General features: G+C 43.1%; 1 protein-coding gene across 1 annotated transcript in view; it reads right to left on the reverse strand.

Moving 5' to 3' along the window:
• pcloa (piccolo presynaptic cytomatrix protein a) overlaps positions 1-24,750 on the reverse strand; it is a 383,977-nt gene that overhangs the window by 356,336 nt on the left and 2,891 nt on the right. The window contains exon 3 of the mRNA XM_072241857.1: positions 1,962-3,308. Coding sequence (XP_072097958.1) covers positions 1,962-3,308 — 1,347 coding nt within the window. The remainder of the gene's footprint in view (positions 1-1,961; positions 3,309-24,750) is intronic.

Consider the following 24,750-nt stretch of genomic DNA (forward strand, 5'->3'; position numbering starts at 1 on the left):
AGCATTGTTCCCTGAAGAGAGAGTAACAGTATCCCTTCCAAAACTGAAGACAGTATTCTCTGTGTTGTAATTTCTTCCACCATATTGTGTAGAGTCTTGGTCACCCTGTTATAGGAAAGACACTGTCAAGCTGGAAAGGGTATAGAAGAGATTTAGGAAGATACTACCTAGACTAGAGGGCTTGAGTTACATGGAGAAGTTGGCCAAACTCTATCTTTACCCCCTGAAGTGCAGGAGAATAAGGGGTGATCTCATAGAAGTTTATAAAATCAGGAGGAGTATAGAAGATAAATGGTCACTGTCTTTTCCCCAGGGTTGGGGAGTCCAAAACAAGAGAGGAGAGATTTCAAAGAGACTCAACAAGTAACTTCAGCTGCCGGAGGAGGTGGTCAAGGCGGGTACAATGACAAGATTTAAGAGGCACTTGGATAGGTACATGGAGGGGAGGAGTTTGAAGAGCTAAACACGTACAACTAGGACTAGCAGGGAGGATGCTGTGGTCAGCACGGACCAGTTGGACTGATGGGCTTGTTGCCATCCTGCACTGCTCTATGATCCTATGGCACGTACTGAGCTTGTTACCCAAATGCACCCTGTGTAGAAAACTACTGCTTTGTTCCTGTCACAGAGTGAGTGGTTTAAGTGAAGTGATTCGTCTCTCCTCCCACCCAAGGGGTTAATCTCACTCCGTTCAGTCCCAAAATACTAAATACTTGATTAAGATTAAGACTGTACTCATTTGCCTTACAATTCCTTAATCAGATGAAGTTATAATCTGTAAAATAAGCATTTCTAAAAGCAAATTCTGATTTGCTTCCCTGCTCAGTAAATGCAAACCTCTGGCTGTTACAAAACAATCTGCTGCTGAATCACTAGGAACTGTTATTATTATTAATAACTGATAATTTTATCATCACTGTCTGATTTGTATTAATAAAAACAATAAGCCGTTAATGCAAGATGCAAACAGATGGTGGCATTGCAACCTATCAGCTGCGTAACGTCAGCACAGATCATCTTTGGACTGACCTCCTTACGGAAGGCATTTCATTAAATCACAGATCATCACATACAAAAAAAACCATTCACATACAATACTCCATCAGTAACATTAATTCAGGATTCATTGCTTCAAATGTTGCAAAGCACAGAAGTTACAAATACTTCGAGAGATGATAATGTGTTTAGATCATGCAGTGATGAGTTTAATACAAGGCATAATGAGAATAAACATACACTTCATTCAATACTTGCAGACATTGTTGTCCAGAAGCCAGTTAACCACACCACTCCTCACACCAAAAAACCCAAAAATAATGACTTCAGAATGCAACATATATGGAAAACAAGTATAATGTACTCACCACAGAATTTCAGTTTCTATGACTGGCAATTTATAGATAGCCAGAGGTACAACACAAACTGCTACTAACATCTGTAATTTCTTTCTGAACTGTTCATAAATTAGCAATTTGTGTTATTGCAAACGTACAATTGCCCTTCTTTAATGGGAGTGACATCCTACCCCAGATTCCACCTGCTTTGATGCAATCAACGGATGAATTGGACAACAAAAATAACCGCCAGGGAAAAGATATTCACCAAACGTTGGAAATCTTGCATACATACAAAATGCCAGAGGAACTCAGCAGATCAGCAGCGTCCATGGAGGGGAATAAACAGTCGATGTTTTGGGCTGAGACCCTTCTTGATGAAGGGTCTCGGCACAAAATATTGGCAGTTTACACCCCTCCAAATATATTTTCATGTTTGAAGGTTCCTCCTTCCTGTAAAACTGCACAAGAGAAAATGGTACAAAGGTGGACTGCAACTTCAAAGCCACTTACTACAAGAAAGGTTTACATCGTTCATTGCTCAACGATGAAAAGAACTGCTATCTGCAGTTTCTTAACTTGCAAACATAACAATAAATAATGTTAAAGATTGGGATTCTTTCCTACCTCTGTTAGATGTGGCATTGGATTAAATCCACAGAGGTTGCACACAATCGCCTTGCATTCTGTGCATGTATTGTAGTTGGGAGCAGTGCTGGAACCAACGTTCAGGACAGTTTTACAAAGAGGGCAAGTACTCTCAGATGGAGTGCCCATTTTAGGCTCCATTGCTTTGAGTCCCTTGGCAGGCGCTTCAGCAGTTTGCTTTACTGCTGCATCCTTCTTCGCAGGTCCAGCCTCCTTGGCGCCTTGAGCTGTCCCGGCTGCCTTCTGCTCTGACTTTTCTGCTGCCTGAGGTTTTATTTCTCTTTTCCCGGTGTCTGGTTTAAGACTTCTCTGTGGTGTGCCGCTCACGGCAGGGGTTGGCGGTGCGGGCTGCTGCTTGGGACCAGGCTTATGCTGGTCCTGCGGCGGCGGCGCTGCTGATATCAAAGTGGAGGCCTGGCTGAAGAGGGATGCCCCAAAGCCGAAGAGTCTTCCAGTAACACTTTCTTGAGGAGTTGTTGGCTGGAACGGTGGTGGCTGGGCTGAGCCCCCCAGGTTCAGGCTGAAACGCCTTGACTGCTCTGGAGGTTTCTGAGTCCTTTGAGCCTCTGGCAGAGCTTGTGAAGAAAGCGGCTTCCCAGCTGGTGGCCTCTGACTTGGTTTTCCTTGATCTTCTTTTGGTTGAGTGGTTTTTGATTCTGTTTTCAAAGGGGGCTTTTTGAGGGGTTCAGGAGCAGCCCCAGCAGTCTGCTTTTCCTGTGGAGCTTTGGCGACTTGTGCTGGCTTCTGTGCCTGGCTTGCTTCAACAATGCGCTCTTTTTGGACAGCCTCCGGTTCTGGAGCAGAACCTCCCTTCGTCTTCAACAGCTGTGGCTGCACTTTCGGATCCGAATCTTTCTGTTTCCCCGCAGGCTGTTGAACTGTTGTTTGTTCCACAGTTCTGGTCTGCTTGGAGCCTTTCTGCTGGGCACCTGGTGAAGCTTGCTGGGTCTCTGGAGCCTGAGTGGTGGAAACATCCTGCGATGACTGTTTAACTGGTTTTCGTTTCTGGACCACTTGCTGTGACGGTTGCTGCTCATGTGGTTGTTGCTTGGGCTTCTGTGGTGGGGAGGCAGCTATGGATTTCTGCTTGGTGAGCAGTGGCTGTTTCCTGGCTCCGGGTTGTGATAATGGCTTAGCTTGTTCAGGTCTTTGTGTAGGATCTTTCTGTGCTGTCTGCTGAGCTAGCCCCTGTTTGGCCACTTGTGGGGCTGAGGCAGGAGTCCCCTGTTTGGATGGCACAGGCTGTGGCTTGGAGGCAGTTGCTGATGTTATGTCCATGCCAAGGGCTCTTTGCATCTGGCAGTTCAGGCACAGCCATTCTTTGACCTGTAAATAAGGCAAATAAAAAAATTAAGAAATCAAGTATTGCCTGATTTCCACTACCTGAGCAAGATGCATCAACCCAAGTCAGATTCCACTTTCCTTTCCAACGTGCCTATTCATAGCCTCCTCTGCTGCCACAATGAGGTTGGAGAACCTTATATATCTCAATCAGGTCATTGCTTAAATCACTATGTTCTAGGAATAAAGTCCTAGTCTGTATAACCTCTCCTTGTAACTCAGGCCTCAAAGTCCAGGCAATATCCAGGTAAATCTTTTCTGCACTCTTTCTCGTTTAAGAACATCTGTCCTATATCAGGGTGATCAAAACCATACACACTACTCTGTTATTGATACGAGTACCATTTGCAATTCTGCCTCAAATCTTCATCATCACCACATACTTACAACAGAGGATAATTTATATATAGAATTACATTGTGGACACAACATAGGTTTGACTTGCTTCAGCCTTATACATTAGTGGCTTGTTAAAGGTTTGTTGTGTTCAGTAAAAACCCAGACATTCTATTCATTTCTTGTTTCAATTTCTCAATGATATGGGAGGTGCAGTGTTTAATAAGCAAGATGAAAGAGAAATAAGAAATTCCTAGGAGACCAAAAGCAGAGAACACAGCAGCAATAATTATTTTTCAGCAAGGTGAGAGTTTACTGTGCTGTTGTCCAGGATTGCTAATACAAGACACTTCGTAGATGCTGGAAATCCATTGCGACATACACAAAATAATAGAGCTCAGGCAGCATCAATGGAAAGGAATAAACTGTCAATGCTTCAGGCTGTTTCCCTGGATCACTTCATTTTGATACAGTTTGGGCACCCCAGTCAAAATTTCTTTTACTGTGAATAGCTAAACGAGTAAAAGATGACCTGATTTCCAGAAGGCATAAAGTTAAAGATGACATATTTCTTTAGCATTTTAAGCAAGATTACCTTTTTTATTTCCATCTTTTACAGTTTCAAAATAACAAAAAAGCAAAAGGGCCCGAAGCAAATGTTTGGGCACTCTGCATGGTCAGTAACACCCCCTTTGACAAGTATCACAGCTTGTAAACACTTTTTGTAGCCAGTTAATGCTCCTTCAATTCTTGTTTGGGGGATTTTCTCCTGTTCTTCCTTGCAAAAGGCTTTTAGTTCTGAGAGATTCTTGGGCCGTCTTGCATGCGCTGCTCTTGAGGTCTATCCACAAATTTTCGATGATGTTTAGGTCGGGGGACTGTGAGGGCCATGGCAAACCCTTCAGCTTGTGCCTCTTGAGGTAGTCCATTGTGGATTTTGAGGTGTATTTAGGATCATTTGTATACCTCAAGTTGTTCACCGTCAGGAAAAGAACTTTGACGGTGAACAACTTGAGGTATGCAGATGATTCAGTGTTGTTAGCCGAGACTGAGGATGAGTTACTCAGATAATAGATAAGATAAATACTGAAGATGATGATTTGGAATGAAAATAAATGCTGCAAAGATGAAGATGATGATAGCATCACGGAGGAAAGTCGTCCCCAAAATCAGTATCAAAATCAACGGCGTAGGCATAGAGCAAGTCAAAAAGTTTGTGTACTTGGGACAGATGGTCACAGAAGATGGGACATGTGAAACAGAAAGTAGACAAAGAATTGAGATTGCAAGATCAATATTCTGGAGCCTGAGTGACTTGCTGTGTGGCAAGAGGTTGGACTTTGGGCTGCGTTGTAGAATTTGGAAATGCTACATCTGGAGCAGTCTGTTGTATGGAGTCATATCATGCAAAGAAGCACGACGACGACTGGAGGCGTTTGAAATGTGGTGATTAAGGAGAATGCAGAAAATTAGATGGGTGATGAAGGTCAGCAATATGGAAGTGTTGAAGAGAGCGAGGAGAGAAAAGGAGTTGCTGAAGAATGTGCAGAAAAGGAAGCTGGAATATGCCTGGGCACTTGTTAAGATGTGGTGGACTGCAGAAATTGTTACTGGAAGGGATGATAGAAGGAAAGAGGGAAAGAGGAAGGCAGCGAACCACTTGGTACGATAATGTGAGGCAATGGACTGGGTTGAGTTATGCTGAGGCCAGAAAAAGAGTGCAAGATCGAAGGAGATGGAGGTGCACAGCCGCCAACCCTGGATTTGGGACGGCGCCCACTGACTGACTGACTTAGGATCATTATCCTGTTGTAGAAGCCAGCCTCTTTTCATCTTCAGCTATTTTTAGATGGTGTGATGTTTGTTTCCAGAGCTTGCTGGTATTTAATTGAATTCATTCTTCCCTCTACCAGTGAAATGTTCCCCGTGCAACTGGCTGCAACACAAGCCCAAAGCATGATCGATCCACCCCTGTGCTTAACAGTTTCTTTTCATGAAATTCTGCACACTTTTTTCTCCAAACATACCTTTGCTCATTGCGGCCAAAAAGTTCTATTCTAACTTCATCAGTCCACAGGACTTGTTTCCAAAATGCACCAGGCTTGTTTAGATGTTCCTTTGCAAACTTCTGATGCTGAATTTTGTGGTGAGGATGCAGGAAAGGGTTTTTTTCTGATGACTCTTCCATGAAGAGTCTGCTAAATCTTCCTGAAGGTTTTTTGCTGTCAAACGGGGCTTTTGATTTGCCTTTCTAGCAATCCTATGAGCAGTTCTCTTGGAAGGTTTTCTTGGTCTTCCAGACCTCAACTTGACCTCCACTGTTCCTGTTAACTGCCATTTCTTAATGAATTGAGGAAACGACTACCTGAAAATGCTTTGCTATTTTCTTATAGCTTTCTCCTGTTATGTGGGCATCATTTATTTTAATTTTCAGAGTGCTAGGCAGCTGCTTAGAGAAGCCCATGGCTGCTGATTGTTGGGACAAGGTTTGAGGAGTCAGGGTATTTATAAAGCTTTGAAATTTGCATCAACTGGCCTTTCCTAACGATGATTGTGAACAAGCCATAGCCCTAACAGGCTAATTAAGATCTGAGAGCTCAAATCTCTTGGGGTGCCCAAACTTTTGCATGGTGCTCCTTTCCTTTTTTCCCCACTCTAAAATTGTACAAAACAAAAATAATACACTAATCTTGCTTAAAATGTTGAAAAGAATGTTTCATCTTTAACTTCATGACTTTTGGAGATCAGTTCATCTTCTACTCACTTAACGATTCACAGTAACAGAAATGTTGACCAGGGGTGTCCAGACTTTTGCATGCCACTGTACATATCAATGATCAGCTATGGAGCAGTTTCAAAGTTGACACAGAGCTGGGAAAAGTGGAAGAGTCAGGAGGAGCATAGCTTTGCGCAGAAAGCATGGTGAATGTACTGACATGGCCCAGATGAACTCCAAATGGAAAGTGGGGGGCAGAAAAAAATAGAAGCCAAATAAACAAGTTTAAATTAGGCATTGGTTCAAAGTTCTGCACAGATAGAGGGTGAGTGGAGAAGATAAGAAGCTGCTAAAAAGCACTTGGATCCTTTGTTTGATAAATATAGAAGCAAAGGCATTAGATAGTACATATGGCTTAGGCCCAGAAGATCAACAAGGTTCTGAAGAGGATATGCAATGGGAGCAGACAGTTATGGGGGCAATTTAGAAGGCACATCCCAAAGATGAAGTAGTATTCTAAAGGGAGGGTGAGGCAACCGTAGCTGACAAGGGAAGTCAAAGACAGCATAAAAGCAAAAAGGAGAGCATATAATATAACAAAAATTGGTGGGCGTTTAGAGGATTGGGAAGCTTTTAAGAACCAACTGAAGGCAGCTAAAAAAGCCATAATGAGAGAAAAACAAAATAGCAAGATAACCTGGCCAATAATATTCAAGAGGACACCAAAAGTTTTTTTTCCCAGATATGTAGAAAGGGAGGCAACAGAGGATATTGGACTGCCAGAAAATGATGCTAAAAAGGTAGTAATGGGGACAATGAAATAGGTATTTTGCGTCATCCTTCACTGTGAAGCATGTCAAAAACTTAGGGGCTGAAGTGAGTGAAATTTCTATTACTAAGGAGAAGGTGCTTGGGAAGCTGAAAGGTCTTAAGGTAGATAAGTCACCTGGACCAGATGGACTAAACTCCAGTGTTCTGAGATTGTGGAGGCATTAGTAATGATCTTTCAAGAATCACTAGATTCTGGAATTATTCTGAAGGACTCCAAAATTGCAAATTCCACTCCACTCTTCAAGAAGGAAGAGAGGCAAAAGAAAGGAAATTAAAGGCCAGTTGGCCTGACTTCAGTGGTTGGGAAGACGTTGGAGTCTATTATTAAGGATAAGGTTTTGGGGTACTTGGAGGCACATGATAAAATAGGCCAAAGTCAGCATGGTTTCCTTAAGGGAAAATCTTACCTGACAAATCTGTTGAAATTCTCTGAGGAAATAACAGGCTGGATATGATGTTGTTTGCTTGGATTTTCAGAAGCTCTTTGACAAATTGCTGCACACGAGGCTGCTTAACAAAATATATTTAAACTTTTGGAGGGAGGTATAGATAATGTAAATACAAGCAGGCTTTTTTACTGAGGTTGTGTGGGACTTGAAACCAGAGGACATGGGTTAAGGTGAAAAGTGAAGTTTAAGGGGAACACAAGGGGAAGTTTCTTCACTCAGAGGGTCATGAGAGTGTGGATTGAGCTGCCAGCACAAGTAGTCCATGTGAGCTCGATTTTAATGTTTAATCTAAGTTTGGATAGGTACATGGATGGTAGGGGTATGGAGGGCTATGGTCTCTGTGCAGATCAATGGAAGTAAGCAGGTTAAAAGGTTTTGGCATGGACTAGATGGGCTGAAGGGCCTGTTTCTGTGCTTTACTTCTCTACGACTCTATAAGAGCCTATGCTATTGCAGGAAAGATACTAGCATGGATAGATGATTGGCTGACTGACAGGAAGCAAAGAGTGGGAACAAAGGAGCCTATTCTGGTCGGCCGCAAATGCCTAATGGTGTTCCACATGGGGTGGAATCGGGACAGCTTATGTTGTATGTCAATGATTTAGATGAAGGAATGATGGCTTTGTAGCCAAGTTTGCAGATGATACAAAGACAGGTAGAGGGGCAGGTACTGTTGAGGAACCAAGGAGTCTACAGAGGACTTAGACAAATTGGGAGAATGGACAAAAAAGTGGCAGATCGAATATAGAGTAGGGAATTATAGTCATGCACTTTGGAAGAAGGAATAAAGGCACAAACTGTTTTCTAAACAGAGAGAAAATCCAAAATTCAGAGGTGCAAGAGGGCTTGGGGGTCCTTGTGCAGGATTCCCTAAAGGTTAATTTGCAGGCTGAATTGGTGGTAAGGAGGGCAAATGCAATGTTAGCATTCATTTAAGAAAACTAGAATATAAGAGCAGGAAGTGATGCTGAGGATATACAAGGCATTTGACAGACTGCAATTGGAGTATTGTGAGCAGCTTTTGGCCCCTCATGTAAGAAAAGATGTGCTGGTATTGTAAAGGATCCTTAGGAGGTTCATGAGAATGGACCGGGAATGAAAGGGTTGACATATGAGGAGTGGTTGATAGCTCTTGGCTTGTACTCAGTAGAGGCTAGAAGAATGAAGGGGGAATCTCATTGAAACCCATTGAATATTGAAAGGCCTAGAAAGAGTGGATGTGGAGAGGAATTTTCCTGTGGTGGGGGAGCAGAGGACCAAAGGGCAGAGTTTCAGAAGAGAGGGACATCCCTTTAGAACAGTGATGACCACATCTGACTACAAGTCCTTATAAAATAATTTTAAGGACTGTTGAGAAGACCATCGGGGTCTCTCCTCTACCCATTAAGGATATTTATTGGGAGCACTGTGTACACAGGGTCCTTAACATTGTTAATGATCCCTCCCATCCATTCAACAATGCCTTTGACCCACTACCATCAGGCAGGAGACACTGTAGCATTAGGAGAAGAATTGTTAGGATGGGAAGCAGCAACTTTCCCCAGGCCGTGAGACTACTGAACTCCCTGCCACCACTCAGGTCTCACAATGCATGAAGAGCCAGTAGTGCTATACGGTTTACTTTTTAACTTGTGTCATAAAGGCACCTTATTATTTGTTAATTTACTAGTGGTAATATTACTTTATGTGTTATGCGTGTGAGTTATATGTACCTTGGTCCAGAAGAATGTTACTTCATTTGACAGTATACATGTGTATGGTTGAATGATAACAAACATGAACTTGAACTTGGTGAACCTGTGGAATTCACTGCCACAGACGACTGTGGAGGCCAAGTCATTGGATATATTTAAAGGGGAGGGTGATGGGTTCTCGATTAGTAAGTGCATCAAAGATTATGGGGAGAAGGCAAGAGAATGGAGTTATGAGGCATAATAAATCAGCCATGATGGAATGCAGGAACAGACTCCATGGTCAGAATGACTTAACTCTGCTACTATGTTTTATGCTCTTCTTGGTAAATGCTAGCTTTAGAGACTCCTTCCCCACGAAAATGACGGGGAACTCAGTGACTGTTTCCTCATGTGAGTGAATTGAATCGAATTGACTTTATTTCCTTCATCCTTCACATACATGAGGAGTAAAAATCTTTACACTACTTCTGTCTAAATGTGCAATGTGCAATCATGATCATTTATAATAAATAGAACAGTCAATATAACATAGAATACAGTCAAATCAGCGTGAGTTAATTGGTCTGATGGCCTGGTGGAAGCTGTCCCGGACCCTGTTGGTCCTGGCTTTTATGCTGCGGTACCATTTCCTGGATGGTAGCAGCTGGAATAGATTGTGGTTGGGGTGACTTGGGTCCCCAGTGATCCTTCGGGCCCTTTTTACACACCTGTCCTTGTAAATGTCCTGAATCATGGGAAGTTCACAACTACAGATGCGCTGGGCTGTCCGCAGCACTCTCTGCAAAACCCTGTGATTGAGGGAAGTACAGTTCCCATACCAGGCAGTGATGCAGCCAGTCAGGATGCTCTCAATTGTGCCCCTGTAGAAAATGCTTAGGATCTGGGGGCCCATACCAAACTTCCTCAACTGTCTGAGGTGAAAGAGGCGCTGTTGTGCCTTTTTCACCACACAGCTGGTACATACAGATCACGTGAGGTCCTTGGTGATGTGGATGCTGAGGAACTAAAAGCTGTTCACCCTCTCAACCCCAGATCCATTGATGTCAATAGGGGTTAGCCTGTCTCCATTCCTCCTGTAGTCCACAACCAGCTCCTTTGAGGGAGAGGTTGTTTTCTTGACACCACTGTGTCTGAGAGATGACTTCTTTCCTGTAGGCCACCTCGTTATTGTTTGAAATAAAGCCAATCAATTTAGTGTCGTCAGCAAATTTAAATGCAGATTAGAGCTGTGGGTGGCGACAGTCATGGATATACAGGGTGTAAAGGAGGGGACTCAGTACACAGCCTTGAGGGGCTCCTGTGATGAGAGTCAGAGGGGTGGAGTGAGGGAGCCCACTCTTACCACCTGCCGGCGATCTGACAGGAAATCCAGGATCCAGCTGCACAAGGCAGGGTGAAGGCTGAGGTCTCTGAGCTTCCTGTCGAGCCTGGATGGAATTATGGTGTTGAATGCTGAACTCTAGTCCAAGAACAGCATTCTCACATAAGCATCCTCTTCTCCAGATGTGTAAGGACGGTATGTAGAGCAGTAGCTATTGTGTCATCTGTTGATTGGTTGTGTGGGTAGGCAAATCGTAGGGGTTCAGTGTGGGTGGTAGCAAGCTGTAGATGTAGTCCTCGACCAGCCTCTCAAAGCATTTGCTTACTATTGAGGTGAGTGCGACAGGACACCAGTCTTTCAGGCATGTTACCTTGGTATTTTTTGGTACAGGGACAATGGTGGATAATTTGAAGCAGGAGGGCACTCTACACTGGGAGAGGGAGAGATTAAAAACTCAGTCATTCCTTCCCCACATGAATGACGGGAAACTCATATTAAAGAGGTGAATGACAACATTCACAAAGTACACACATCTCCTTTCTGTGCGCGTGAAGATCGTTTCATATATTCGTGTTATTTCCCAATTATCTGAGAGCTGCCTTTGAGTTATGGCTTAAGGTTCTGAATCAGAGCTTCATAATATTTTCAGCATACATTAAGTATTCATAAGAAACACCTTTCGAAATGTTCGTCGGTGGGAGTTGGGTTTCCGTTGTTGTAACCTCCGAAATATTCTCACATGAACTGGTTGCCATGCAATGTTCTCACTGTCACCTTAAACAAATCGATTATGAAACAATCACTTTGGATGGACAGAAACTAGATGCTATTAAACACAGATTTAGAAACATAGAAATATAGAAAACCTACAGCACAATACAGGCCATTCGGCCCAAAAAGCTGTGCCGAACGTGTCCTTACCTTAGAAATTACCTAGGGTTACCCATAGCCCTCTATTTTTCTAAGCTCCATGTACCTGTCCAGGAGTCTCTTAAAAGACCCTATCGTATCCACCTCCACCATCATCGCCGGCAACCCATTCCAAGCACTCACCACTCTCTGAGTAAAAAAACTCACCCCTGACATCTCCTCTGTACCTACTTCCAAGCACCTTAAAACTGTGCCCTCTTATGCTAGCCATTCCAGCCCTGCGAAAAAGCATCTGACTATCCAGACAATCAATGCCTCTCATCATCTTACACACCTCTATCAGGTCACCTCTCATCCTCCGTTGCTCCAAAGAGAAAAGGCCGAGTTCACTCAACCTATTCTCATAAGGCATGCTTCCCAATCCAGGCAACATCCTTGTAAGTTTCCTCTGCACCCTTTCTATAGTTTCCACATCCTTCCTGTAGTGAGGTGACCAGAACTGAGTACAGTACTCCAAGTGGGGTCTACACGGGGTCCTATATAGCTGCAATATTACCTCTCAGCTCCTAAACTCAATTCCACGATTCATGAAGGACAATGCACCATATGCTTTCTTAACCACAGAGTCAACCTGTGCAGCAGTTTTGCATGTACTATGGGCTCGGACCCGAAGATCCCTCTGACCCTCCACACTGCCAAGAGTCTTACCATTAATACTATGTTCTGCCATCATATTTGACCTACCAAAATGAAGCACCTCACACTTATCTGGGTTGAACTCCATCTGCCACTTCTCAGCCCAGTTTTGCAGCCTATCAATATTTTGCTGTAACCTCTGACAGCCCTCACACTATCCACAACACCCACAAACCTTTGTGTTTAAGGCAAAAAGTTATTGAAAAAAATAGAGAGAGGAGACTGGTGAGATGGGCAGGGAGAGATGAGACTGGGGGGTTGAGTGGGAGAAGAGAGAGGAGACGGGGAGGGGGCGGTGGTTGAGAGTGAAGACCGGAGGGGGTGTGAAGAAGAGAGAATGAGATTCACTCGTCCCCAGGTGCTCTCAATAAGATGCATCTGATAATACAGCTGGAATTTTAAATTGAAGAAATTGTTTCACCTTGGATTCAGCAATAACTGCAAAGTCATTAACTGTACAATCATCTGCTTCATTTATGTCCTGTAGGGAAGGAAATCTACCACCTAACCTGGGCTTAACCATATGTGACTGCTGGCCCAGTGCGATGTTCTGGTCTCTGAAATGCCCTCTGATTTTGACCATTGGGTTAATGAAATCCACAGATGCACAATAAAGCCAATTGGAGTCAAAGGCAGTCATACAGCACAGAAACAGGCCCTTCAGCCCATCTAGTCCATGCTGACCATGAATCCCAACTAGGCAAGTCCCATTTACGCACATTTGTGATGTACCTTTCCTATCCCCGTATCTGTTGAAGTAACTTTTAAATGTTGTTAACGTACCTGCCCTGACTGCTCCCTCTGCTAACTCATTCCATGCCTCTGGGTAAAAATATTCTTCAGGGTCAAATTAAATTACCTTAAATCTATGTCCTCTACTTCTTGATTCCTCACACATGGAGGAAAAGGCTGTGCTATATTCACCCTATGTATGCCTGTCAGTTTTATTCTCCTGTGCTCCAATGATAAAGATAATTCATGTACGCTATTTTACATTGCTGTCCTTGTTAAAGACACATTCTGGTAATCTTACACGTCCAGGTTTGTCTTGGCACAGCAACTTGTACACTTTCTCTTTAAAGTCCTGCAATAATCGGCATGACTACCAACAGGATCCTGGCAGTAGATGGCTGAGACGAAAAACAGATCAGGTTACAGCTCTGATATTCTCCATTGCGAGGGATCATCGTCACATCCACTGAACTATCTGCAGCTGTTTCAGGGATACTCCTTTGCCTTGCTGCCAGTCTGGAGTGGTCACCTTTGACAATACAACTTTTCAAAAAAAAAAAAAAAAAAAAAATGCACAGTATAATTTTAATATACACCGTGGGAGCAGTTAGTGCGACACTATTGCTGGAGGCATTCCGGAGTTCGGAGTGCAATTCTGGCACCGTTCTGTAAGGAGACTTTATACGTCTTCCCTGTGGAATGCATGGGTTTTCCCCGGGTGCTCTGGTTTCCTCCCATAATCCAAAGACCTCACTGGGTAGGTTAATTCAACATTGTAAATTGCCCCGAGATTAGGTTAAAGCTAATCAGGGTTGTTGGGGTCTGGCTTGAAGAGCCAGAAGGGCCAACACCGGGCTGTATCGCCAAATAAAATAACTTTCACCAAATGGTTCAAAGTTTTGTAAGTACATGAAACTTCTCTACCAAATACAATTTCCTGGATTATTACCAGGGCTAGAATAATGTACATGTATTTTGATTTACCAGCCAACAAAGAGTTTTACTTTACTTTGAAGAGATGAGCTTTTCTTAGTCACGTGTACCTCCAAACATTCAGTGAAGTGCATCGTTTGTGTCAATGACCAGCATAGTCCAAGGATGAGCTGAGGATGGAATTGTCACACTTCCGGTGCCAACATGGCATGCTCACAACTTACAAAGCCGAACCCGTACATCGTTGATATGCTACCATGCCGCACCAATTTTTAGTTGTGTAAAAACTAGCATATCAGAAATGCTAAACATGGTGAGAAACAGAATTCCCTTCAAATAAAACAGAAATCAGACACACTGCAGGGATGGTTTGCACGCTGAAACACGTTTTAAAATGGGACTGGTTTCTGACTGGACCAAGTGAGATTCTGCAATTTCTGTACCCCTGCTTGAGGGATATGAGCTTTCAAATGCAGGGACTCTGTGGTGGCCACATGGGAGAATTAGGAAGCAGAAAGAAGAGACCTGGCATGTTCATCAGTGAAATAGATGTCAGGACATCTTCAGGGACCGGTGTCCCAGAAAGGCAGCATCCATTATTAAGGACCTCTAGCACCCAGGGCATGCCCTTTTCTCACTGTTACCATTGGGTAGGAGGTACAGAAGCCCGAAGGCACACATTTAGTGATTCAGAAACAGCTTCTTCCCCTCTGCCATTCAGTTCTAAATGGACTTTGAATCTTTGGACACTACACTTTTTAAAAAATATACAGTATTTCTGTTTTTTGCACATTTTTGAATCTACTCAATATAGGTATATTGTAATTGATTTACCTATTTATTTATTATTATTTTTATTTTACTTATTATCTTTTTCCTCTTCTATATTATGTATTGCATTGAACTGCTGCTGCTGCTAAGTTAACAAATTTCATGTCACATGCCAGTGATAGTAAATCTGATTCTGTGAAGGAAGGGCCAGTGTGCTAAGAGAGGGAAAGGAGGTAGAGAGCTCCCCTTGCTCCTACTGTTCTTCAGCATGTCCCTCAGGCTCCATGCCAGCTTGCTGCTCCTCCAGTACCAGCTGTTTTCTGCCCACATGGCTAAACTGCGTAGCACATGCCACATGGAAACTGCCTATATATTCGCTGAGTACCACTGCACTGCTCGAAACTAAGGAATCACACGTTAGAAAAGCAATCTGGTGCTTGTGAGGCAAACTTGGTAACTTGGTGTCTAAGGTAGGATGGCAATTGGTATCAGGAGTCACGGAAAGAGTAGACCTTGTCCCAGTGGATATTCCCTCTGGTAAGTGCTGTCTGCCTGTTTGATCTCCTTGACGATGGAGTCACCTGTGCTTTTAAGCATGGCATTCACCATCAGGAAAGCTCTCTGGTGATCCACATCTACCTGGAAGTGTAGAAACCGTTTCTGTTGCACCAAAGACTGGGGTTGGTTATAGAAACCCTGAAAAGCACAAGTGAAACCAATGGCTTCTTGCCCCAGCGGGAGGCAGCAATAGCAGAAAATTCCAACGCCAAGACCTCAAGACACCATTGAGATCAAAGGACATGAGCTTATCACCAGCCAAGTACAGAGACATCATTGCAACCGGTGGAAAGGTCCAAGTGATCAGGGAGCTAAGAGACAGGGTGACCTTGACATCTACAGAGAATAGTTCAGATATGCGTGGGTGACCAAAGGACTTTCTGTATCAAGTCACGTCTCATCTCCCGCTGGAAACGCTGAGCCTGTGAATTTGTTATTCATCAGCAAAGTGCAGGTAGAATGTAATCTATTGGGAGATTCTGTAACAATTGTTACTTCTCAATTGGACATAACTTGGCCTCCTCCCCGGGTTGCAACACATCTGGTTTGTCAGAAATTGCCAGCCTGAAGCCTCTAGGATTGATGTGTTGTCAATAGATAAATAGATACTATATTGATCCCAAAGGAAATTACAGTGTCATAGCAGCATTACAAGTGCACAGATATAAATATTAGAAGTAGAAAGAATAAAAAATAAGTTACCACAAAGTCTGACAGGAGGGGGGTCATCACTTCCCCGGTGTAGGTTGACTCATCATGGAGCCTAATGGCCGAGGGTAAGAATAACCTCATATAGCGCTCTTTGGAGCAGCACAGTTGTCTTAGTCTATTACTAAAAGTGCTCCTCTGTTCAGCCAGGTTGGTGTGCAGGGGGTGAGAAACACTGTCCAGAACTGCCAGGATTTTCTGTAGGGTCCATTGTTCTACCACAGCCCCCAGTGTGTCAATACCGAGGCAATGCTGAGGCTTCAGCACAGACACACTGGGCTGAAGGGCCCGTTCCAGGCTGAATGGCTCTGGGTTGGAATGAGCATCTTGGCCTTGAAACTGAGAAAGCACCTGAGCCTATGGAGGATAGGGGCGGCTGGTTAGCCGACAGTCAACTCTCTCTGTCAGCTGGGTCTCCCATTCAATAGGAGCAAATACCACAAAGTGCACAAGGTGCTTCAGTTTACCACAGGAGTGTTTGACTAAGGTCACAGGCATGACCCAGAGGCTCCATCTGATGATGCCAAGGTAGAGACCTGTTAATGCCATTCAGTGTGCAATGGCTACCAGTAACACGTTAGATAGACCACGGTAAACTGCACACGGAAATATGTGGCCCCATTTCCCAGTGGGAAAGATTTCACTCACGAACACATTTTAACTGGGAATAAAGTGCTGCTTTTATCCATAAACTGTACCTAAGTAATAGGCACAATCGATCCAATTTCCATCTGAGACAAAGAGACCGCAGACTGCACACAATATAACAGAAAACAATTTTATTTTAAAGTTATGCTCAAACTACACAAGCAATCCAAGCCCTACATGCTCAGACGTAAACAGGAAGATGGGTGGGGGGGGGGTTGTTGAAGGCGATATACGGTGTGCTTACCTTCATTGGCTCAGACATTGAGAACAAGAGTTGGGACACCATGACGCTGCTGCACAAAGCACTCGCTGAGCCACACTTGAAGTGTTGTGTGCTGTTCTGGCCACCGCAGGATGTGAGTAAACTTCAGAGAGTGCAGAAAGAATTCAGCATGTCTGGAACTGTGGACTGGAACTATCATGAGTAATTGAATAGACTGGGTCCGTGTTTCTTCGAGTGAAGAGGCTGAGAGGTGATGTGATAGAGGTACAGAAGCTCAGAAAGTGTAGATAGCTAGTTTCCCCATAGGTGGTGTGTCTAAAACTAGAGGACTTAGGCTTAAGGTGGAGCGAGGGAAGTTTAAAAGAGATCAGAGGGCACACAAAGATAGTTGCTATCTCAAATGAGTTACCAGAGGAGGTGGTAGAGTCAGCAACTGTAACAAAATTTAAGGGGCATGTGGACAGGTATTTGAATGAGCAGGGCATAGAGGAATATGGAATGAATGCAGGCATGTGGGGCTGGTATAGTTAGACATGATGGACAGGATAGATGTGATGGACCAAAGGGCCTGTCTGTGTGCTGTATAAACGTCATCACTGTGACCACATCCACGTTTTGTCGAAACTTCTTCTTACTGAGTTTCTGTAACATACTGGTGAGGAACCAGGTTACTCTGGAACCTCTGCCCTTTCATTGTCAGCTGGTGGACTATGATATCTAGCTGCCCATTGCAAACTCTCTGGATCTGCTAACACATCTGGAGACATGACTCTAGTTGTGGCATTTCCTTCTCTAAACACCAGGCTCACCACCAGCCATACAGATCCCATAGCTGCAACCACATTAATTCAGTTTAATCCAAGCGTGAGAGGTACCAAATTGTACTGACTAATTTATCAACTGCAATAATTGGAAAAGGAATGACATCTCAAAGCACAGGTTAACTAAGAGAATACTCTTAAGCCTTCCATCCTGACCATTCAAAAGACCACAACATCGGAGGAGAATGAGGCCATTTGGCCCATCGAGTCTGATCTGCCATTTCATCATGGCTGATCCATTTCCCTCTCAGCCCCAATCTTATGCCTTCTCCCTGTATCCCTTCATACCCTGACCAATAAAGAACCTAACAACCTCTGCCTTAAACATACATACAGACTTGGCCTTCATAGCCACCTGTGGCAACAAAGTCTACAGATTCACCACTCTGTCTGAAGAAATTCCTCCTCATCTCCATTCTAAAAGGATGCCCTCTCTTATGAGGCTGTGTGCTGTGGTCCTAGGCTCTCCCACCAAAGGAAACATCCTCCCCACATCTACTCTCTCAAGGCTTTTCAACATTCAATAGGTTTCAATTAGGTCACCCCTCATTCTTCTGAATTCTAGTGAATACAGGCCCAGAGCCATCAAACACTCTCCATATGACAAGCTGTTCAATCCTAAAATAATTTTGATGAACCTCCTTTGAACGCTCTCCAACGTTAGTACATCCTATCACAGATGAAGGACCCAAAACTGCTCACAAGCCATTCCAAAGGCTCCTAATCAAACAACATCAACATGACATGGAAAAGGCCCTAATTCTTAAGATGAGAGAGATGAGAAAGAATATGGTGAATATCAAAGTATGAAATTAGTATTAAAGTCAAATTTTGTTTTGACTGTTACTACATCATCTCTGGAGAGCACTGAAGCTGAAGTGAAAGTTCTTTGGGCAAAGCCAGTAGTTAATTGGATAATTAACTGATGATAGGAGAGAGAAGAAGAGTTATCGATGGCAGCAGTTGTGTTTAAGGAGCTAAATTATTGTAACCAGTGGTGCATTCATCAACCTTCAGATCACCACTCCTCTGCAGAAAATAGAAAGCAAGCATGCTGCTTCAAGATGGTTTGTGTGAAACCCATGTCATTAGTTGGGAATGAGCACTTACAATTTCGGCGTGACTGCAACAAAATGGTTCCTCAGGTAGAAAATGACAAAGCAGTTGCAGAAATCTGCAGCTCATCATGGGACATTCCATGGCTCTGAATCACAAGTTACCTCATCATTCACCAGAAACCAGCAACGTTCAAACTAAGCAACCTGACAAGTGTATTCAAAATGCAATGTAATGCAGAGAAATCAAAAGCACGGCATGCCCATACCATTTCCCAGACACTGGGTTGTTTCAAGTCATTCACTGACTCTCAGTGGGAACAAATAACATGCCACACCTTCAGATTTTAATAGTCACTGCAGAGGGAGGAGCTACCAAATCAGATGTCTTGCTATTTTTGTCACAATCCCTGCAGGGACCAGGGAGTCCAACCAGGAAACCCAAGGCATTATTTTTAAACTGCACTTAGTAGATGCATGTTCCAAATGAAAGACATGTTGGATCCAGCTGTTTAATTCTTAGATTAGACTAAACCTTCAGAATCCAGCAGGTACAAGTTAAGAAAGTATTAGTATAAAGTTGGACTGTTACCTTGTTAGAAATCGCTTATTTCAATGTAATGACAAAAAGTTTGCCTTCAATACTGTCCAGAGCTGTAGCTTTAATATTCAATGACGGAATGTGGGCTTCACTAGCATGACCTGTATTCATCAGCTTTTCCTTTTCGCCCTGAACATTTTTTTTGGGGTGGGTGGTCTGTGTTGAGGGTTACCTCTAGTATTGTTGTCAGACAGTTTCAGGAATTAGACCCAATGAAAATAAAGGAACATTAACATATTTCCTGATCGGTCTGGTGCACGATTGTGTCCCTGATGATTTATAAATCTTGAGAATGCATGTGCAAATGTGGACCATATACTTGCAGAAAGGACAAGAGCCAATGGAAATAATTTAGTAAGTAACAAAACCCAGGGTGCTCAATTTATCACAAGCTTGAGCTCTGTTTTGAAAAAAAAAGATGAAGGCAACTTAATAATTGAGAATTACATAAAAACTGCTCCAATATAGATAATCACAAGAGGCTGCAGAGGGTAGAAGACGCAGCCTGCTCCACCATGAGCACTACCCCTTCCCTCCAAGGGCAACTTCAAGAGGTGGTATCTCAAGAAGGACCCTCACCATCTGCGACATGCCCACTGCACTTCCAAGATCAAAATTGGAGATGGAGTACAGGTTAAGACAGGATGCTTTGAAGTGTAGGAATTTAGAAAGATCTTGGAGTCCATGTCCATAGATCCCTCAAAGTTGCTGTGAAAGTTAGTAGGCTCATCCACAAATAAACGCTACCTTTATTTCTTTTTTATATTTAACTATTTTGTAATTGATCGCAATTTTATCTCTTTGCACTATTGGTCAAGGTTGACCATGGATAAGGTGTCCCACCTGTCCACATTGATATGCAAGCCTGGACAGTATGATATGTAGAGCAAGCTGTTGCCCATCCAGCAGGCGCCCCCTCTCTATGTAGCTGATGAATCCAAAGGAACGGCAGAGACCGATACAGTTTGGCACCAACAGCATTGCAGGAATTGCCAATCAGTGTTGAACTCAATGCCTTAGGGACTCCAGCTCTGGAGTTTTCCTCAGGGTTCACTCCCAAAGCTTTCCCCATGAGTGGGTATAGCTGTAAGGCAGTGGAGGCTTAACACCACTTCCTTCTGCTAGATGAACTGCCAACCATGGAGATGAGACCCACCTGCCCCATTTGCAATACTACTGCCACAAAACAACAAATGCCAGTTAAGTCAGTGATAACAAACCTGATTTTGATGTGTACAACTTGGAAAAGAACACAAACAAATTACAAACTAATGAAATTAGATTATCTCTTTGTCAAATTAAACCTACTTTAAAGTGACACTAGAGGCCATTGTGCAAATTTTTTTTAACAATATTTGCTGAAACCGGTACGAAGTTTTAGTTCAGTCTACTCTTTGCAAAATGTTGAATAGGCCACACAGAAAAAAAAAAATCAGGTACCTAGTTGCAAAGATCAAAGTGCAGGACAGAATGGGGTTGGAGAATGTGACAACTGGATTGAAATTGGTCTGAATGATAACAGAATAATAACTGATTTTCATTGCATTTTCCCACTCACTTTTCCATCAGATTAGAAAGCCCAGTCGGTGCATCTACATTGAGCTAACCAGACAGGGCAAGTAATAGTGCACCCCAACTGATCAGACTGAAACATCAAAATCAGTTTCTACCCCTCTGCCATCGGATTTCTGATCAGACCACGAACCCATAAGAACTACCTCACTATTTCTACAGCTGCTGCAAACAACAAGTTCCAGCAATAAACTGGATTCTGAAATCATATCAGGAACTATCAGAACGTTTGATTGCATTGAAAATTAAATAAAGAGAAAACAAAAGACAGGAATAAAAGAAAAGATGGAAAGGTAAAGTGGATGTGTTGTTTTAAAATTCTGAGGGGACGGCATCCACTCTGGCATTCCTAGTTATAGGCAGAGCTACCAAACATTGTTGTGGATTTTGGTAGAATGTTTTCTCCAATGATTTATATTGTAACAGACGATCAATATTTTCTATGGTTCTTTCTGGCGACTAACACTGTTCCCAAATAGTTCCAATTGCAATGTGAAAATGACAGAGTTATATTACACTGAATGAAACTTTCCATCATTGCTTGTGTATCAATTTTCCTTCTACATATGAGGTGTGGTTTTTTTTTCCCCCACACATACAACACTTGATCAATCCCCATTCTCTCTTTTCCATTCCTCATTCTGGCTCTCTTCTCACCCTTTCTCTTCTCCTCTCCTATCCATCACCTCCTTTCTGGTTCCCCTTCTCCCATAGTCTATTATCCTCTCCTATCAGGTTCCTTCTCCTTCACCCCTTGACCTTTTTCACCTATCATCTCCCAGCTTCTTATTTCATCCCCTCTCCCCCACCCACTTACCTTCTTCCTCACCTGGTTTCACCTATCACCTACCAGCTGAACTCCTTCCCTTCCCTCCACCTCCTTATTCTGGCTTCTGACCCAGCCCTGTTGAAGTGTCTTGGCCTGAAATGTTGGTTGCTTGGTCCTCTTCATGGATCCCGCCTGACCTGCTGAATTCATCCAGCATCTTATGTGTGTTACACTGGATTTCCAGCATCTTCAGAATCTCTTATGTTCAATCAATTTTGCTCCTAGCAAACATCAACATAAAATGATTTTATTTTTAATTATTTCTACCTATAGGGCCAGCTGTGAGCTTGCATTCTTGAATGTGGTTACCACTATACATCAATATGCCATTAAACTGTAACACCATGAGCCCAGAGCCACCCACAACTATCTCAACTACACCACATTCTGCCTTGCTTCCTCCAAGAGCTCCATTAGTTCATCATTTCTGGCTCAGACACACCTTCATGGCAATACCTTCCACATAATGCTTCTGAAATGTCTTCCTTGTTCCTTGCATGTGGCTTTCCTTCAACCATAGTTGACAGGCCTCTCAGCTGATTCTGTTCAAAGTTCCAAATTCAAAGTAAATTTATTATCAAAGTACATATATGTCACCATATACAATTCTGAGATTCATTTTCTTGTGGGCATACTCAACAAATCCAATTACCAAAGTAGAATCAATGAACGACCACAACAACAAGGCAGACAACCACTGTGCAAAAGACAACAAACTGCGTAAGCACAAAAATAAAGTAATCATAATAATAAATAGTAAATGATCAGAATTGAGAAGGTGAGATGAAGAGTTTGTGAAAGTGAGCCCACAGGTTGTGGGAACAAAATTCAATCACGGGGCAAGTGAAGTTGAGTGAAGTTATCCCCTCTGGTTCAAGACCCTGATGGTTGAGGGATAATAACTTTTCCTGAACCTGTCAGTGAGAGTTCTGAGGCTCCTGTACCTTATTCCTGCTTGCAGCAGTGAGAAGAGAGCATGACCTGGATGTCAGGAATCCCTGATGATGTATGCTGCTTTCCTGTGAAAACTCTGTAAATCTGCTCAATGGTTGGGAGGCTTTTGCTGTGATGGACTAGGCAAAATACTACTTTTGTAGTATTTTCTGTTCAAGGGCATAGGATAACAGGCTGTGATGCAGCCAGTCAATATACTCTCTACCACACATCTATAAAAGTTTGTCAAAGTTTTAGATGTCATGCCAAATCTTTGCTGCCATGCTTTCTTCATAATTGCACTTGTGTTCTGTTTTCCTTACTTCTTCCTCCCACTCTCATCTCCCATTCAGTACACAAACCTTGTCCTCACTTTCTGCTTGACCAATCCTCACCTTTATCAAAGGTTTCTTCCTGCTCCCACACCTTTGATGGCATGCTAACAATGGACACAGCTTCCTCTCCCACCTGATCGTCCAGAAGGGACCTTTTCTGCTTCACTTTTCCATCTCCACTGACCTCCCACCAAATGATCCCACACCATACCATGATACCAGCTGGAAAACCTTTTACCTTGTGTCTTCCCACCATCCAGGTACCCAAACACTCCCACCAGATGAAGCAGCAATTCATTTATACTTATTACAATGTAGTGCCTCTACATTCATTGTTCACAATATGATCTCCTCCATAATGGGGGAAGCAAGAACACAAGAGCAACCTCCAGCTCCCAGTGATCTGTCACTTTAATTGCCCACCCCACTCCCTCTTTCCTTTGACAAGGATTCCGATCTGACACAATCTTGAGCTCTCAGTGACTCATCCCCTTAATTTCCCATCTCACTCCTCCCTTCTTTGACAATGCCATTCGATCTGAGACATCACTAGCTTCAGGACTGATCCATCCAGATAATAACTCAGTTCTGATGAAAGATGAACAACATGTGATATTAACTCAGTTTTGTTTAACAGCATTTCCAGCATTCTGTTTTATTTCAGGTTTGCAGTGCATAGTAGCTCACTGTTCCCAATTTGTGTTTCTTTCTCATACAGTCATAGACCACTACAGTACAGAAAAAGGCCCTTTGGCCCATCTAGTCTATGCTGATCTATTATTCTGCCTAATCCCACTGTTCTACACCCGGACCATAGCCCTTCTTACCCCTCCCGTCCATGTACCTATCTAAATTTCTCTTAAGTGTTGAAGTCAAACCCACATCCAACACTTGTGCTGGCAGCTCATTCCACACTCTCACCACACTCTGAAATGGCAAGTTCCCCCTCATGTTCCCCTTAAGCCTTTCACCCTTAACCCATGACATCTGGTAATAGTCTCACTCAACCTCAGTAGAAAAGCCTGCTTGCATTTACCCTGTCAATACCCATCAGAATTTTGAATACCTCTATCAAATCTCCCCTCATTCTCCTACTCTCAAGGGAATAAAGCCCTCACCTATTCAACTTTTCATAAGTCAGGGCCTCAAATGCTCACAACATCCTAATAAATTTTATCTGCATTCTTTGAATTTTATCAACATCTTTCTTGTAGGTAAGTAACCAGAACTACACACAATACTAAAAATTTGGCCTTACCAATGCTTCATAGAACTTCAACATATCATCCTGTACTCTATACTTTGATTTATGAAGGCCTAAAGATCTCTTTATGACCCTGTCTACCTGTGACACCACTTTCAAGAAATTATGGATTTGTATTCCCAGATCTCTCTGATCTACCTCACTCCTCAGCACCCTACCACTTACCATCCAAGTACCACCCTTGGTTGTCCTCCCAAAGTGCAACACCTCACCCGTGTTTGCATTGAAGTCTATATACCATTTATCAGCCAGTTTTCCAGCTGGTCCAGTTCCTACTGCAAGCTTTGATAACCTTCTTCGTTCTCATCTGTCTCTCTCCAATTTTACCACCCTGGCTGATAGGCAAACCTTCACCACTCCCTCAAAAGTACCAGCACCACTGGTGTCAGCCAATCCCACTCCATCTCATCCTCCTCTCTACTACTTAAAACACATTTGATTATTCTTTCTTTCAGTGGTGATTAAAGATAATCAACCTAAAACAATAAATCTTTTCTCTCTTTGGATGCTGCATGGCCTGCTGAGTAGTCT

The sequence above is a fragment of the Mobula birostris genome, chromosome 23 (genome assembly GCF_030028105.1).
Source record: "Mobula birostris isolate sMobBir1 chromosome 23, sMobBir1.hap1, whole genome shotgun sequence".
In the NCBI taxonomy this organism is placed as follows: Eukaryota; Metazoa; Chordata; class Chondrichthyes; order Myliobatiformes; family Myliobatidae; genus Mobula; species Mobula birostris.